This window comes from Leucoraja erinacea, chromosome 5, assembly GCF_028641065.1.
Source record: "Leucoraja erinacea ecotype New England chromosome 5, Leri_hhj_1, whole genome shotgun sequence".
Taxonomy (NCBI): domain Eukaryota; kingdom Metazoa; phylum Chordata; class Chondrichthyes; order Rajiformes; family Rajidae; genus Leucoraja; species Leucoraja erinaceus.
Window position 1 is genome coordinate 84,024,444 of NC_073381.1, and position 14,332 is coordinate 84,038,775.

A 14,332-nucleotide genomic window follows, 5' to 3' on the forward strand; every position below is an offset into this window, starting at 1 on the left:
CACAATTGTAAAAAATAACTGTTTCAGGACTGGACGAGGGTTGGTCAAGACTATAAATAATGATCTCCTTTTCTTTTCACTATTTTCTCTCTCAACTTTCTTCATTTACTCGTTTTCTTTCTTCACACACTATATATTTCACATTTTTCTATCCTTTACTATCTAACTTCTTTTTCTTATTCTCATCTTTTTTCAATGTAACAAAAAAAAAAGAAGTTGTACATAAAATGTATTATGAAAATAGATATTAGGCACTTTGGTGCCATATGACTGTGCTTCTAATAAAATAAAATATTAAAAAAAAATAAAATAAAAAAAAAAAAAGAATCTGACAAGGGAAGGTGTACACAAAGTGTAATATTTAATGGATGGTTCCATACTCACAGTTCTATAACTATCTCCCCAGCTTTGATTTCATCCATTTCCATAAAAGCAAAACACTTTGTGCTTGTAAACTTCTTCTTGGGTTTGTAATGTTTGAATTCAAAGAAAATAGCAGCTCCTGGAAAAGAAAGCGCATTTTTCGATTGAAGAGTTAGCAGCTATTAAACAGGAAGTTGCGATGACTCCAATTTTGCTAACCTTCACATAACCAAACTCAACAAGCCATCTTCTGGAGGGTTGACTATGTACAAGGACAAGGACAAGGACAGGATCACTCCATTTAATATATCATCTGATTCCACAGGATTATAAGCAAAACCCAACGCTATGGAGAAACCCAGTGGGTCATGTCGTATATGTGGAGCGAATGGACAGACAATGTTTCAGGTCATGTTTAAGAAGGAACTGCAGATGCTGGAAAATCGAAGGTAGACGAAAATGCTGGAGAAGCTCAGCGAGTGAGGCAGCATCTATGGAGCGAAGGAAATAGGCAACGTTTCGGGTCGACATGAAGTGTCGACTTCTTCAGATTTCATGTCTACAAATCCCAGATCTATAACTGCGCTCGTCTCCTTTTCTCAATCAGCCCACAACACCTCACTCATGTCTGGCAGAAGGTACAAAAGCTTGAAAGCATGTTCCACTATACTCAGATACAGCACCTTTCCCGCTGTTATCAGACTACTGAACGGTCTTCTCATAAGTGAAGAGTGTTTCTCTGATCTCTCAACCTATCTCATTGCGGTCCTTGCACTTTTTTTTGTCTGCACTTTCTCTGTTGCTACAATGCTGTAAATATATATTCTGTCCCCTGGTATGTTTCTCTGTGCACTGTTTTACTTATGTAATGGGTTGATTGTACTCACGTACAGTATGATTTAACTGGATAGCATGCTGACAAATATTTCACTGTATCTCAGTACATGTGACAATAATGAACCAAAACCAGAGTGAAACACCTTGTAAACATGACCTTCAGCCCAACTTGCCCATGGCGACCAAGATGGCATTCTGGGCTTGTCTTATTTTCCTGCATTTGGCCCATATCCCCCTCTGCTCTTCCTATCCATACACAGTGCCCTCCATAATGTTTGAGACAAAGACCCATCATTTATTTATTTGGCTCTGTACTCCACAATTTAAGATTTGTAATAAAAAAAAAAATCACATGTGGTTAAAGTGTACATTGTCAGATTTCATTTAAAGAGTATTTTTATACATTTTGGTTTTAGCATGAATAAATTACAGCTGTGCTTATACAAAGTCCCGCCATTTCAGGGCACCATAGTGTTTGGGACACGTGGCTTCACGGGCGTTTGTAATTGCTCAGGTGTGTTGCCTCCTTAATGCAGGTGTAAGTGAGCTCTCAGCACCTAGTCTTTCCTCCAGTCTTTCCATCACCCTTGGAAACTTTTATTGTTGTTTATCAACATGAGGACCAAAGTTGTACCAATAAAAGTCAAAGAAGCCATTATGGGACTGAGAAACACAAAAAAACTATTGGAGACATCAGCCAAACAGGCTTACCAAAATTAATTGTTTGGAACATCATTAAGAAGAAAGAGAGCACTGGTGAGCTTGCTATTCGCAAAGGGACTGGCAGGCCAAGGAAGACCTCCACAGCTGATGACAGAAGAATTCTCTCTATAATAAAGAAAAATCCCCAAACACCTGTCCGACAGATCAGAAACTCTCTTCAGGAGTCAGGTGTGGATTTGTCAATGACCACTGTCTGCAGAAGACTTCATGAAAAGAAATAGAGGCTACAATGCAAGATGCAAACAACTGGTTGGCCCAAGATCCAAAGCATGCCACCTCATCTGTGAAACACGGCTGCTGAAGGTAATGGCTCACTTATCTTCATTGATGATACAACTGCTGATGGCAGCAGCATAATGAATTCTGAAGTGTATAGACACATCCTATCTGCTTAGGTTAAAACAAATGCCTCAAAACTCATTGGCCGGCGGTTCATTCTACAGCAAGACAATGATTCCAAACGTACTGCTAAATCAACAAAGGAGTTTTTCAAAGTTAAAAAATGGTCAATTCTTGAGTGGCCAAGTCAGTCATCCGATCTGAACCCAATTGAGCATGTCTTTTATAAGTTGAAGAGAAAACTGGAGGGGACTAATCCCCAAAACAAGCATAAGCTAAATATGGCAGCAATACAGGCCTGGCAGAGCATCACCAGAGAAAACACCCAGCAACTGGTGATGTCCATGAATCGCAGACTTCAAGCAGTCAGTGCATGCAAAGGATATGCAACAAAATACTAAACATGACTACTTTCATTTACATGACATTGCTGTGTCCCAAACATTATGGTGCCCTGAAATGGGGGACTATGTATAAACACTGCTGCAATTTCTACATGGTGAAACCAATATGTATAAAAATGGCCTTTATTAAAATCTGACAATGTACACTTTAACCACGTGATTTTTTTCTATTCCAAATTCCAAATTGTGGAGTACAGAGGCAAATAAATAAATGATGGGTCTTTGTTCCAAGCATTATGGAGGGCACGGTATCTGTCCAAATGTATTTTGTAAAGAGATGAAGTACCTGTTGCTGAGGGAATTCGATAGAGTACAACGAGGTAGTGCAAATAGAAATGTATTTAGACTTATAACAGCGATTTAAAAGAGTGGAATGATTGTGGTGGATGACAGTAGATCCACTCTGGGATCAGCATGCAAATAGTTGCCACACTCTGGCACCATCTTCCAAATGAGGCAGGGGTAGGGAGTGAGGAGGATAATGTTTGCACTGACCTCAGGACCCATGTGTGAATCCTGAGCCAAACACAACTCCAGTGTTGTCACTTGGTGAGACAGGATAATTCTCACTGTCCTCTGGTGTGGTGCTGAATTAATAGTAATTTCATTCCCAAAGTTTATACACAGCACGTCAGCAGAGAGCATTTTTTTTTAAGGTGGCACAGCAGATAGAGCCACTGCCCCACAGCTCCAGTGACCCAGGTTAGACTCTGACCCATGGCATTGTCAGTGTGGTGTCTGCACGCTCTCCGTGTGGTCACGTGGGTTTCCTCCACATGCTACAGTTTCCTCCCACATCCCAAAAACATGATGGTGGTAACTGCCCCCCAGTGTGTAGGGGTGTAGAATGTGGGGGGAGGTTAATGGGAAGTTGGAGAGAATAAAAAGAGATCAGTGTAAGTGAGTCCGCACAGATCTTATCTGGCCTGTTGCTGTGTTGTCTGACCCTATGATCCCTGTGTACAGTGCCATCTCACACACAACCCAATACCTCACGCCAGGTTCAAACTCATTCACACAGTTGGTGAGCCTCACCTCACTCAGGCTCACTTGCCAGGTAACCAGACACTGCAATGGTGTTGCTACATCAACAACCTTCTCCAAGGAAGGAACTCAAGGTGACTCACCCTTTGGCAACTTCTCAATGTGTTTCTGAATTTCCACATCAACAGCAAAGTGTACATATGTATCTTCTTTTCTTGTAGCCACGGGAGTGTCTTGCACAGGGGTTAGGTCTACTCCATTAGTATCTGTGTGATACAGTGACAGCCTGTGTTGATATTTGTACACAACAAAATGATATGGAGAGCAATCCTGTTTGAAAATGATGCTGCTTTACCTTTGATGCTGACTGTCACGTAAGGGTCGATGCACTGCCCTGCATCCTTCAGTCCGATTTTTTCTATTTTTATAGTGAGCAGGGCCATGCCTGGTTCAGAGGGCAGTCGTGGTAGGAGGGTACCTGAGGACAGACATTACCACAATATCACTGCATGTGCTATCGGTGTAATCAGTAACAATTAAACACCGAGGTCCCTGCTGATCTCAGATATTGTGGAGACACCACAGCACAAGCAATAGATTGGGGGACTTCACATAATGTCCCAACATTTAACGTTACAAGAAGTGCAGACATTGACATTTCTCACACTTGTTTTTGGTACGAGTATGTGTTCAATGTGGATGTCGCCTTTATCGGCATTGCCTTGCCCAAAGACACCCTAGACTGAGGGAATTGGTACAGAAAGGCGAGCCTGGAGTGTAGGGATTTGAGCAAGTACCTTCTAGAGGAATGGAAAATTATGAGGGACATAGGCAAGGTGAATGATCACAGCTTTTTTCACAGGTAGGGGACTCTAAAAATATCAAACACAGGTTCACGTTGAAAGGGGAAGATTTTAAAAGGGATCCAAGGAGAATACAGAAGACCGTTAACATATATTGAAAGAGCTTCCCAAGGAAGCTGTAGTGGCAGGTATATTTACAAGATTTAAAAGACAGTGAGACAGATATACACTCAGGAATAGTTGAGAGAAATATAGGCCTAAATGGGACGAGTTTAGGTCAGCATGGACAAGTTTCCAGCTGTAACTCCATGATTCTGACGGTATCCCAGGTTGCTGAGACGACAGGGAGGGAATTGCAGAGGCTCCGACTAATCCTCCAAACATCAGTAGATTCATGGTTTGTGTACGGGAAAATGACAAACATTGCACTCATTCTAAAAAAAGGTGCAGGAATAAACTAGAAACTGCAGAGCTGTCAGTTTAACTTCAGTGGAAAGGAAAGTTCACAAAACAATACTAGGGGTGGAATTAGCAGATACTGGACAATGTCCATATGATTTCGGAGTGACTCACTCAGGCCTTTGAGCCTCCTATCCTCAAGATTGTTACAAGATGGTCGCAGATGAAACCCTTTCACTGAAAGGTTATGTTTTAGTGGGGAAAAAAAAGAACAGTCCATTAAACTAGAAAGCACAATTCTGAAGGGAGTCCACAAATAGAGAGAGTTGTGTAATTGTGAATAGTTCCTTGTACGTGCTGTGGCAAATTTAGAAAGTTATTAAAAAAAACACACAAGATTTTGGACTTTATAGATTGATGAATGATGTACAACAACAAGAAAACCACAATAAAATTTGATCAAACATTGGTTCATCTTCAACTAGACACTGTGTCCAGCTCTGGGCGTTAAACAGCTTGGTTTTCTGATACCCATCTATCAGTCTGACCAGGTGCCATCCCCATCAGTGACACACCTTTGTCAACGCCTCTGCGTTTACCGTGGAGAAATACATTGACGTTGGGAGACATTAATAATGAAGTCTTAATGAGAGAACATATTACAGAAGAGGAGATGCTGGAGGCCTTGAAATGCATTGAGGTAGATACATTTGTGACCTGATCAAGCACGTTATGGGAAGCTAGGGAATAAATTATAGGGCCACCAGCAAAGATATCTGCACCATGGATGAGATGCCAGGAAACTGGAGTACGGCTAATTTGTGCCTCTATTTAAGAAAGGCGACAAAGAAAAGCATGGAAACTACATAATGCAATGTACAGAACCACACCGAGCCTTACATCAGTAGTGCCTAAGTTAGCGGAAGGGATTCTGAGAGATAGGGTCTGAAGGATCTCGACCCGAAACGTCACCCAGTCCTTCTCTCCAGAGATGATGCTTGTCCCGCTGAGTTACTCCAACATTTTGTGTCTATATTCTGAGAGATAGGATCTACATGCATATGGTGGGAAAGGACCGAGTGGGGATGCTCAGCAAAGCTATGTGCATGAGAAATATTGACACAGAATACTGGATCGGGCAGTGGGTCGGGCAGCATCTCTGGAGAACTTAGTGGGTCGGCCAGCATCTCTGGAGAACATTGATAGGTGAAGTTTCGGGTCGGGTTGATTAACAGAAGAGGGAGGGACAGGGAAAGAGGTGCACACTTTCCTTGGATTGCTGTTCTACAATTATCAGTCAGATTCAAGGTCTGACTGCAAAGGCATGGGTCAAGATTCCTGCTCTAATAAAGAGTCCAGTACATTTGGAGCTCTATACCAGGGGAAACAGATGGAAAATTTAAATGGGGTGACATTTTTAAAGAAGATTATTTTCAACAATAACTTGCATTTCCCCAACACCTTAAATAGTAAAACACACCTTAAATAGTAAAACAATAGTTGTGAACATTTCACAACTATTAAACTTCATGCTGAACAGGCGACATTAGAACGAATGGCTGGACCAAAGGAGCAGGTTAAAGGGATGCCACTGAAAGAAAAGCAGCAGGGAATTGTGCAGAGACCTGGGTCACCCAACAGGGATATGCAAGAGGCCAGAACTGGAGAACGGAAGGATATTGAGGCTTGCAAGGAGCTTTACAAAGATTGAATTGGGATGTTTGAAAATGTGAACAATGTTTATAAAATTAAGAATTTGTAGGACCGAGGGTCAGCGTAATGGATGGACAGGAGACAGAGCACAAACAACAGGCAACATTTACAGAGGACTGTTGGTGGGCAATGGTCAGCAGAATGGTGGGGTGGAGTGGAGTGGTCTACAGGGAACAACATGTGATGAAGGTTGCAGCAGTGGATGAACAAAGCCACGAGCAGGATTGGGGAAGGGTGGGAAGGTGCAGTCCATGTCTTGCTGATGGATTTCCAATCATCCAAATCTACTTTCCTTCAAAGTTGAAAATATTAGCGACTAAAGTTAGGCAAGATTTGTTTGACCCCACGAATGGAGCCAACAAGACAAATATCAAAAGCAGCAGCATTACCTTCAACAGCTCCTGGGATTAGAACGCAGCACATGCAGATCAAAGGCAGGGGGAGCCAACAGAAGCAGACCATGCAGATAAAAGACAGGATCATATGTTAATGCACAGGCTTAATACAACCACAACCTCAGTACACTGCAAGCTATACAATGTTGGCAACGGGTTAGCACTGAGCAAGAGATGGATCAGGGAGAGATGAAGGTTTGTGAGGTATTATCGAACTCTGAAGGCTCAGTCTTGGGTCTTCACAGCTCGAGCCATTCCCATCCCCACAAAAAGGGACCAAGGAATCAGGAGAAGTCATCTGCTTGGGATGAAGTAAATGAACAGTGAAAGGCCGACCATCTCAATCAAACGGTACAGTGGTATAGTGAGTCACACACTGTCTCCCCCGCCCGGAGTGTGGGGTACAGAGAGTCACACTGCATCCTTCCTCTGGGTGGTTCATTGACATGTGGTATCAGGTGAAGAATCTGCTTGGCTACAGTGGAAAGCTGCTCATTGATTGCTGTTTAACACATTTTGCAGGCTGGTACAATCAGGTTAGTGCCAAATACACATTAATAAGACATAAGTGCTCCTTTCCTGGCAGAACTGTCCAAAAACACACACATACAAGAATGGATTTGTTGAAAAGTAAATTTTTAAAAATCGCAGTTAATGATGCTGTTACAGGTGCACAACCTTTTATCCGAAGTTCCAAATAACGAAAAGCTCCGAATAGCGGACATTTTTTCAGTCCTTAAAGAAAGGTCCTTGAAGACGTTCACCAAGGGCGGCCTGCAGAGGTGACAGCGGAACCTCCGGTCGGTCCTCGAAGAAAGGGGAACTAAATCCACATTCATAAAAGAGAAGGTGAGGGTATATTGCGCGGGAGGGTTAATAATTGACAATCTGCTGCTGCCTGCCCGCTGAGTTAAAAAGTTCCCACGGTAGACACGATACACAGTGTATCGTGAGTCTTGCGTGGGAACTTTTTAAACTCAGCGGGCAGGCAGCAGCAAATTGTCGCTCCCTTCAGTATCACCCCACCTACACCCCTCTGCTTCCCGGCCATGTGTGTGATCCCTTCCCTCCCCTCTCCAGCTCCCCGCTCATTGCACCGGCGCGGGGGTTTTGCACTGTCTTCACGTCGGAGCTAGTGCCAGTCACCGGAGACGTCAGGACCAACGGGACACCGACCCCCAGGCCCACTGCAAGCACGAAGATCCCAGAGACCCACAGCCAGCAGCAGCCCAGCCCCGCTCCAACTCCAGAGGAACACGCTCCCCGTAGGGACAGAAGCTGATGGTGTGCAAGGTACGTCTTGGTCTTGAGGTTGCGGATGAGGGGGCGCAGCTCGGGCTGTGACGTCTCCGGCCACCCCCCTGTACAGGAGCTGAGACTGGGAACTGTGGGGTTGTTTGCAGTTGCAGAGTGAGGGGGCAAGGGCGGTAAAGTTCCCAGTCTCAGCTCCATTCCAGGGGGGTGACCGGAGACGTCAGGACCAACGGGACACCGACTGCAAGCACGGAGATCCCAGAGACTCACAGCCAGCAACAACTCTAGCCCAGCCCCGCTCCAACTCCAGAGGAACCCGGGTTGCGGATGAGGGGGCGCAGCTCGGGCTGTGGGCGAACTGCCACTTGTCGCCGTAGCGGCGCATCGGGGAGCGGGTTCTTGTTGGTCCTGACGTCTCCGGCCACCCCCTTGGACTGGAGCTGAGAGACGTCAGGACCACCAGAAGCCGCTCCCCGATGCGCCGCTACAGCGACAAGTGGCAGTTCGCCCACAGCCCGAGCTGCGCCCCCTCATCGGGACACCGACCCCCAGGCCCACTGCAAGCACGGAGATCCCAGAGACTCACAGCCAGCAACAACTCTAGCCCAGCCCCGCTCCAACTCCAGAGGAACCCGGGTTGCGGATGAGGTGGCGCAGCTCGGGCTGTGGGCGAACTGCCACTTGTCGCCGTAGCGGCCCATCGGGCAGCGGATTCCTCTGGAGTTGGAGGGACAGGGAGACACAGCGGCTTTTGAGAATGGTGGGCAATCACTTCCAAAGTTCTGCCCACACAGTCAGTACACCTCTCCTACACTTGTCTCCCGCACTAAGATCATCTCGCAGAGAATGATCTCAGCGTAACCCTCCCTATTCTCTCCTATTCTGCAAGAAAAAACTACATTGAAGACTCAAACTCGCGATCGAGTAACTGCCGGGATCGAGGCGCAAACTCGCGACCTTGCGGATATGAGCCGAGCACTCTACCACTGCGCCAGCCGTTAAAATCTGAATTACGAAAAGTGTCTGGTCCCAAGGCTTTCGGATAAAAGGTTGTGCACCTGTATTGAGATGATTGTGGGAGCACTGGATCAGTGCAGGAGCATTACTGCACCCCCCCCCCCCCCCCCCCCCCCCCCCCCCCCCCCCCCCAACTGAACAGTGGCACAAAGGGGAAAGACTGTTTCACAAACTCACTGCCATTGCAGGCCTGTTCGCGAGAGACATTTGCTACAGAGGGAGTTCAAGAGGGTTCGGTGAACAGAGGTGGATCAAACCAGTAGCAGTGTAGAATATAGACAAGAAAGTTCCAGAAATCAAATATGCAGGAATGAAATTGAATTGTGAAAACAGAATAGCACCATTCATAATTTCTTTAGCATCTTTCCAAATTTAAGAGTTTCTGTTTTGAGGCAGGGATGTACATGGAAGATAATGACTAAACTGAAAGGAATTGTATCAAAGTATTTACCGTGTACTTGGAATGGATACAGAGTGTCTCCTGCCCTGTATCAGTCCCCCCGCTCTCTCATTGCACAAACCTTGATTGATGCACTCACCAAACGCAAGGCGGAATTCCTTCAAGGAAACAATAGCTTTCTCACTGTGACAGCGATGTGTTGCCACTCATTTAGAGGAACATTTTAACAAGACAATTCCATTAATCCTGTGTTTGGGGCATGTCTGTCAGACTAACGCTTTGGTCTCTGGAGGAACAAGCATCTGAGATGCATTGGGATTTGACAATCCATGTAGCGGAGGGATTCTCAGAGGCTCCATCACCCGTTACAGTGTGTGATGTACAACATTACTTCTGGTGTAGGTGAGTGGCAGGGGAAGCAGGGGGGACAGTGGACATGCGAAAGAGAAGGAGTTACAGGGAAATAGGATATTGGAATTTACCCGAGAACTGGCACGGACACAATGGGCCGAATGTCGTATGGAAACCTGAACAAGTCTGCAGTCCAGCATCCCCCAACACTGCTCTCAGCAACTAAAACCAACTGAGACTGGCTTGCTGTTTCAATCATCAAGAGTTAAAGGGGAAAGAGTATTGTCTAAAGTGGGTATGGAAAGGAGAAAGGATAGTGGCTGCAGACTGAAGGTTCACACATCACAGGAGTGGGGGGAGTGCACCAGACACAAATACAGTATCTGTGCAAGTTTCCTGCTCTCTATGGACATTCCTTCCCTCAATGAGAAGAAATGTAAGTGTGTAGGAAGGAACAGCAGATGCTGGTTCACACCGAAGATAGCCACAAAATACTGGAGTAACTCTGCGGGACAGGCAGCATCTCTGGAGAGAAGGAATGGATGACGTTGAAGAAAGGTCTCGACCCAAAACGTCACCCAGAAATTCTATCTGATTGCACAATGAATGGGAACCAAACTGAGCCCTCTCAGCACAGCAAATGCTTCTCTCCAGATCCTGTCAAAGGTTCAGTAGAACTGAAGGCAGTTTGACATATTCAATTGAGCATTCATTCATCTTCCTGCCTTTAACTACAAGCACATACACTTCAGGTACAGGAATGATCGGCCATTAACCAACCTGGAACTCTGGTGGTGAAGAGGTCAGGAGTCCCTGCTCCGGCTCCACCTTCCTCCTCTTCCTCAAACTCCAAGTTCTCCTCTTCTCCAGGTGCCAAGATTTTCCTGTCACACAAAACAAAACCAATCCTTGTGAAGATTCCCAGCCCCTTAGCAACTCATCCACAACACAAAGTGAACTCAAAGACTAAAGGGTGTCCAGCCCAAAAGGTGACGGGGCAGACAGCAAGCTGCGTTTCATTGTGGATGTTGAAACCCAAGCACCTGTCAATGTGGCAGCACAACCTTCAACGGCTGATCCCACACCAGGTGAGTTTACACACTCTTATCCCTTGGAGATCGATGAAGGAGAATGGAATCATTCCTCATGTTTGGTTACTATAATGTTTCTTGAAAATTAAGGGACTAGTTAAACATTTATTGAATAATGGGACGCCCAGGGCAATTAAAAATATAAGTGGCCATGACCCCACTCCAACCAACAGCAACTCATTCCTGGTAGCTGCAGCCATTGGCCATCTCGAGCTCCATGTGAGACCTCGAGCCGGACCAAGGGAAGGGATGCAGAGCCAGTTTTGGACATCAGCAAGAATGCTGCTGTCTCCCTCGTTCATCGTTACACAATCTCATCAAACCATGGCAGCAAGTATACAACGTCAGTGTTCCACCAGTCATTAGAGAAACCCAGGTTTCTTACATCATACATCATGGATTCACTCAGCGATCAAACAACATGAAGTATAACTTTAGTTATTCGTTTAAACAGTATGGAAATCAGCTGATGCAGCAGGAAATGAATTAACGACTGGATGGAAAGCAAGCTGGAGCCCTGTGGCATGAAGAAGCATGGACAAATCCTGATAGTATGTTGGAGAATCGCATGCCCAAAAGAAAAAGAACAGAAGCAACTCATTATTATGATGGATCCGTTTTATTAAAACCAAGAGTTTTAATGGACAAGATGCCAAATTAAATCATTTACCTTATAGGGACAGGTTGAACATCAAAAGGAAAATCTTTGTTATAAGAAAGAATGTTCTTTAAAACTGTAAAGAAAAAAGGAGAAAACAAACCAATGTCTACTGTTAACAGCAGCAGTGCAGGTAAACACGGGAATTTAATCTCCAGACTGCAGTGTGTTTACACTGATAGAGGGTTTCAGTCGCCAAACACTGCAATCATGTTGGAAGTCACGTGGTGTAATTACACGACTAGAATCCAAAAGAGACGACTATTGATGTGTGGGGGGGGGGCACAAATTCAAATCCCATTACAGCAGCTGCTCAAGTCATTATTAAATAAATCTGGAATTCCAAGAAACCAGGCACAGTGACAGTGATCAGGAGACTCATTCTGCTTAAAACCCACCTGGTTCATGCTCTTCTTCAGCAGCAGCCCCTCACTGATCTGGCCTTTGTCACCTCACACCTAGAAAAGTGATCTACTCTTAAAATGCCCTCTGATCAGGGACAATTAGGGATGGCCAATATATGCTGGCCCGTTGTGATGCAAGCTATCCGCTGAATACATTACTTAACATAATGTCCTGCTGTTGCAATAACCTGCAACATTGTTTAAACTGATGCAGGAATGGAATCCTCGGACCCTGCAATCATATTTAACAATCTCTGATCTCTCAACCTCTAGGATGCCGAACATTTGAGGAGTTTAACCTGCATGAAGTAACCTGCTACCCGTTTTTGGCAAGTTAATGTGGTGCCATCCTTTAACAAGTTTAATTTCTAGTTGGGACTAGTTCATTGGCACTCGGGCTCCTCCTCCTTTTTCCTTTCTTCTACTTTTCTCAGTCTGAAGAAGGGTTTCGGCCCGAAGCGTTGTCTATTTCCTTTGCTCCGTAGATGCTGCTGCACCCGCTGAGTTTCTCCAGCATTTTTGTGTACCTTCGATTTTCCAGCATGTGCAGTTCCTTCTTAAACAATTCAATGGCACCTTTCTGTTTATTCCTAATGCAAGGTGACTTTCTTTTGAATGAAAGCAGCAGGTGACAGTGGGAACGACAACAGATTCGGCAGCGGTTATTCGGTAGATGCCACAGTGGTGCAGCTGCTAGTGCTACTGCCTCACATCTCATGCAGGTTCATCCTGACATCGTCTACTGTCTGTGTGGTGTTTGCACCTTCTCCCTGTGACTACATTGGGTTTAGCCCGGGTGTTTCAGTTTCCTCTCAAATATCCTATAAATTACCCTTGGGATAGATGGATGGGAGGAGTTGATGAGAGAGTGAAAGAAAATGTTACAAATAAATATGAGGGGCAATAGGATGCTCTGCTGGGAGCTGGCATTGACTCGCTAGGCCTGGTAATCTCCTTCTGTGTTATAGGAAGTAAGCAAGCTTACTTACAACAGGAACGTTTTTATCCCGTCTTTTCTAGGTACCTGGGTGAAGGACTTGCCAAATAGACACTTTATTCACTAGTGTCTGCTGATGCTTTTGGTAACAGTTTGTTTGGAGATTCAGGTTAATTAGTCAGGTGATAATTCTTGGTGAACAATTCCAGTTAGCACGCAACGTAAGCTTTTCACTGTATATAGTACAGGTGACAATAAACTACACTTAGCTCAAACTTTAAAGCTATGCCCTATAGTCTATGACATTTCCACACTGGGGAAATGACCCTGACTATCTACGCTTCTCATATTTTATAAACTTCTATCAGAAGGGCAAAGTTTAAAGGAGAAGTGCGTGGCATGATTTTTTTAACACAGACAAAAGCTGGGTGCCTGGAACACTTAGAACGAGGTGGTGGTGAAAGCAGATAGTGTAGTGGCATTCAAAGGACTTTTACATTGGCACATGGATACTCAGGGAATGGCCGGATCTGGCTCGTGTTCAGGCAGAGGAGATTAGTTTAACTTGCTATCATGTTCAACTTCACACAACTTTCACCCACAGGCTTTCCCCCCCCCCCCCCCCCCCCCCCCCCCCCCCCCCCTCCATCTGGTTCTGGTTCCCTCTGCCATTCACCTCTCCACTAAATGGCCCCTTCCTTACTTATCAGATTACAGTCCTGGCATCCTTTGAATCCCTGCATCCAGTAGATGTCATAGAGTGATACAGTGTGGAAACAGGCTCATCGGCCCAACTTGCCCACCCCGGCCAACATGTCCCAGCTACACTAGTGCCACCTGCCCACATTTTGTCCATATTCCCTCCAAACCTGTTCGATCCATATATCTGCCTAACTGTTTCTTAAATGTTGGGATAGTCCCTGCCTCAACTACCTCCTCTGGTAGTTTGTTCCATACATCCACCACCCTTTGTGGGAAAACGTTACCCCTCAGCTTCCTATTAAATAGTATCGCCTTCATCTTAAACCTATGTCCTCTGGTCCTCAATTCACCTACTCTGGGCAAGAGACTTTGTGCATCTACCCGATCTATTCCTCTCATGATCTTATACTCTCATGATCTTATCAAAATCACTCCTCACCCTCCTGCGGAATGGATTCCCAGCCTACTCAACCATTCCCTCCAACTCACATCCTCTAGTCCTGGCAACATTCTTGTAATTCTTCTCTGTACCCTTTCCAGCTTAACACCATGTCTCCA

At 45.1% G+C, this 14,332-nt stretch overlaps 1 protein-coding gene across 2 annotated transcripts in view; it reads right to left on the reverse strand.

Annotated features, from left to right (window-relative positions):
* aida (axin interactor, dorsalization associated) overlaps positions 1–14,332 on the reverse strand; it is a 51,515-nt gene that overhangs the window by 13,415 nt on the left and 23,768 nt on the right. The window contains exons 5-10 of one of the 2 annotated variants that reach the window (XM_055636127.1): positions 11,744–11,807; positions 10,763–10,866; positions 6,955–6,966; positions 4,006–4,128; positions 3,794–3,916; positions 385–502 (exon numbers count right to left, since the gene is read on the reverse strand). In XM_055636127.1, the coding sequence (XP_055492102.1) occupies positions 385–502; positions 3,794–3,916; positions 4,006–4,128; positions 6,955–6,966; positions 10,763–10,866; positions 11,744–11,807 (544 nt within the window). The remainder of the gene's footprint in view (positions 1–384; positions 503–3,793; positions 3,917–4,005; positions 4,129–6,954; positions 6,967–10,762; positions 10,867–11,743; positions 11,808–14,332) is intronic. The other variant, XM_055636128.1, reaches the window with a different exon arrangement.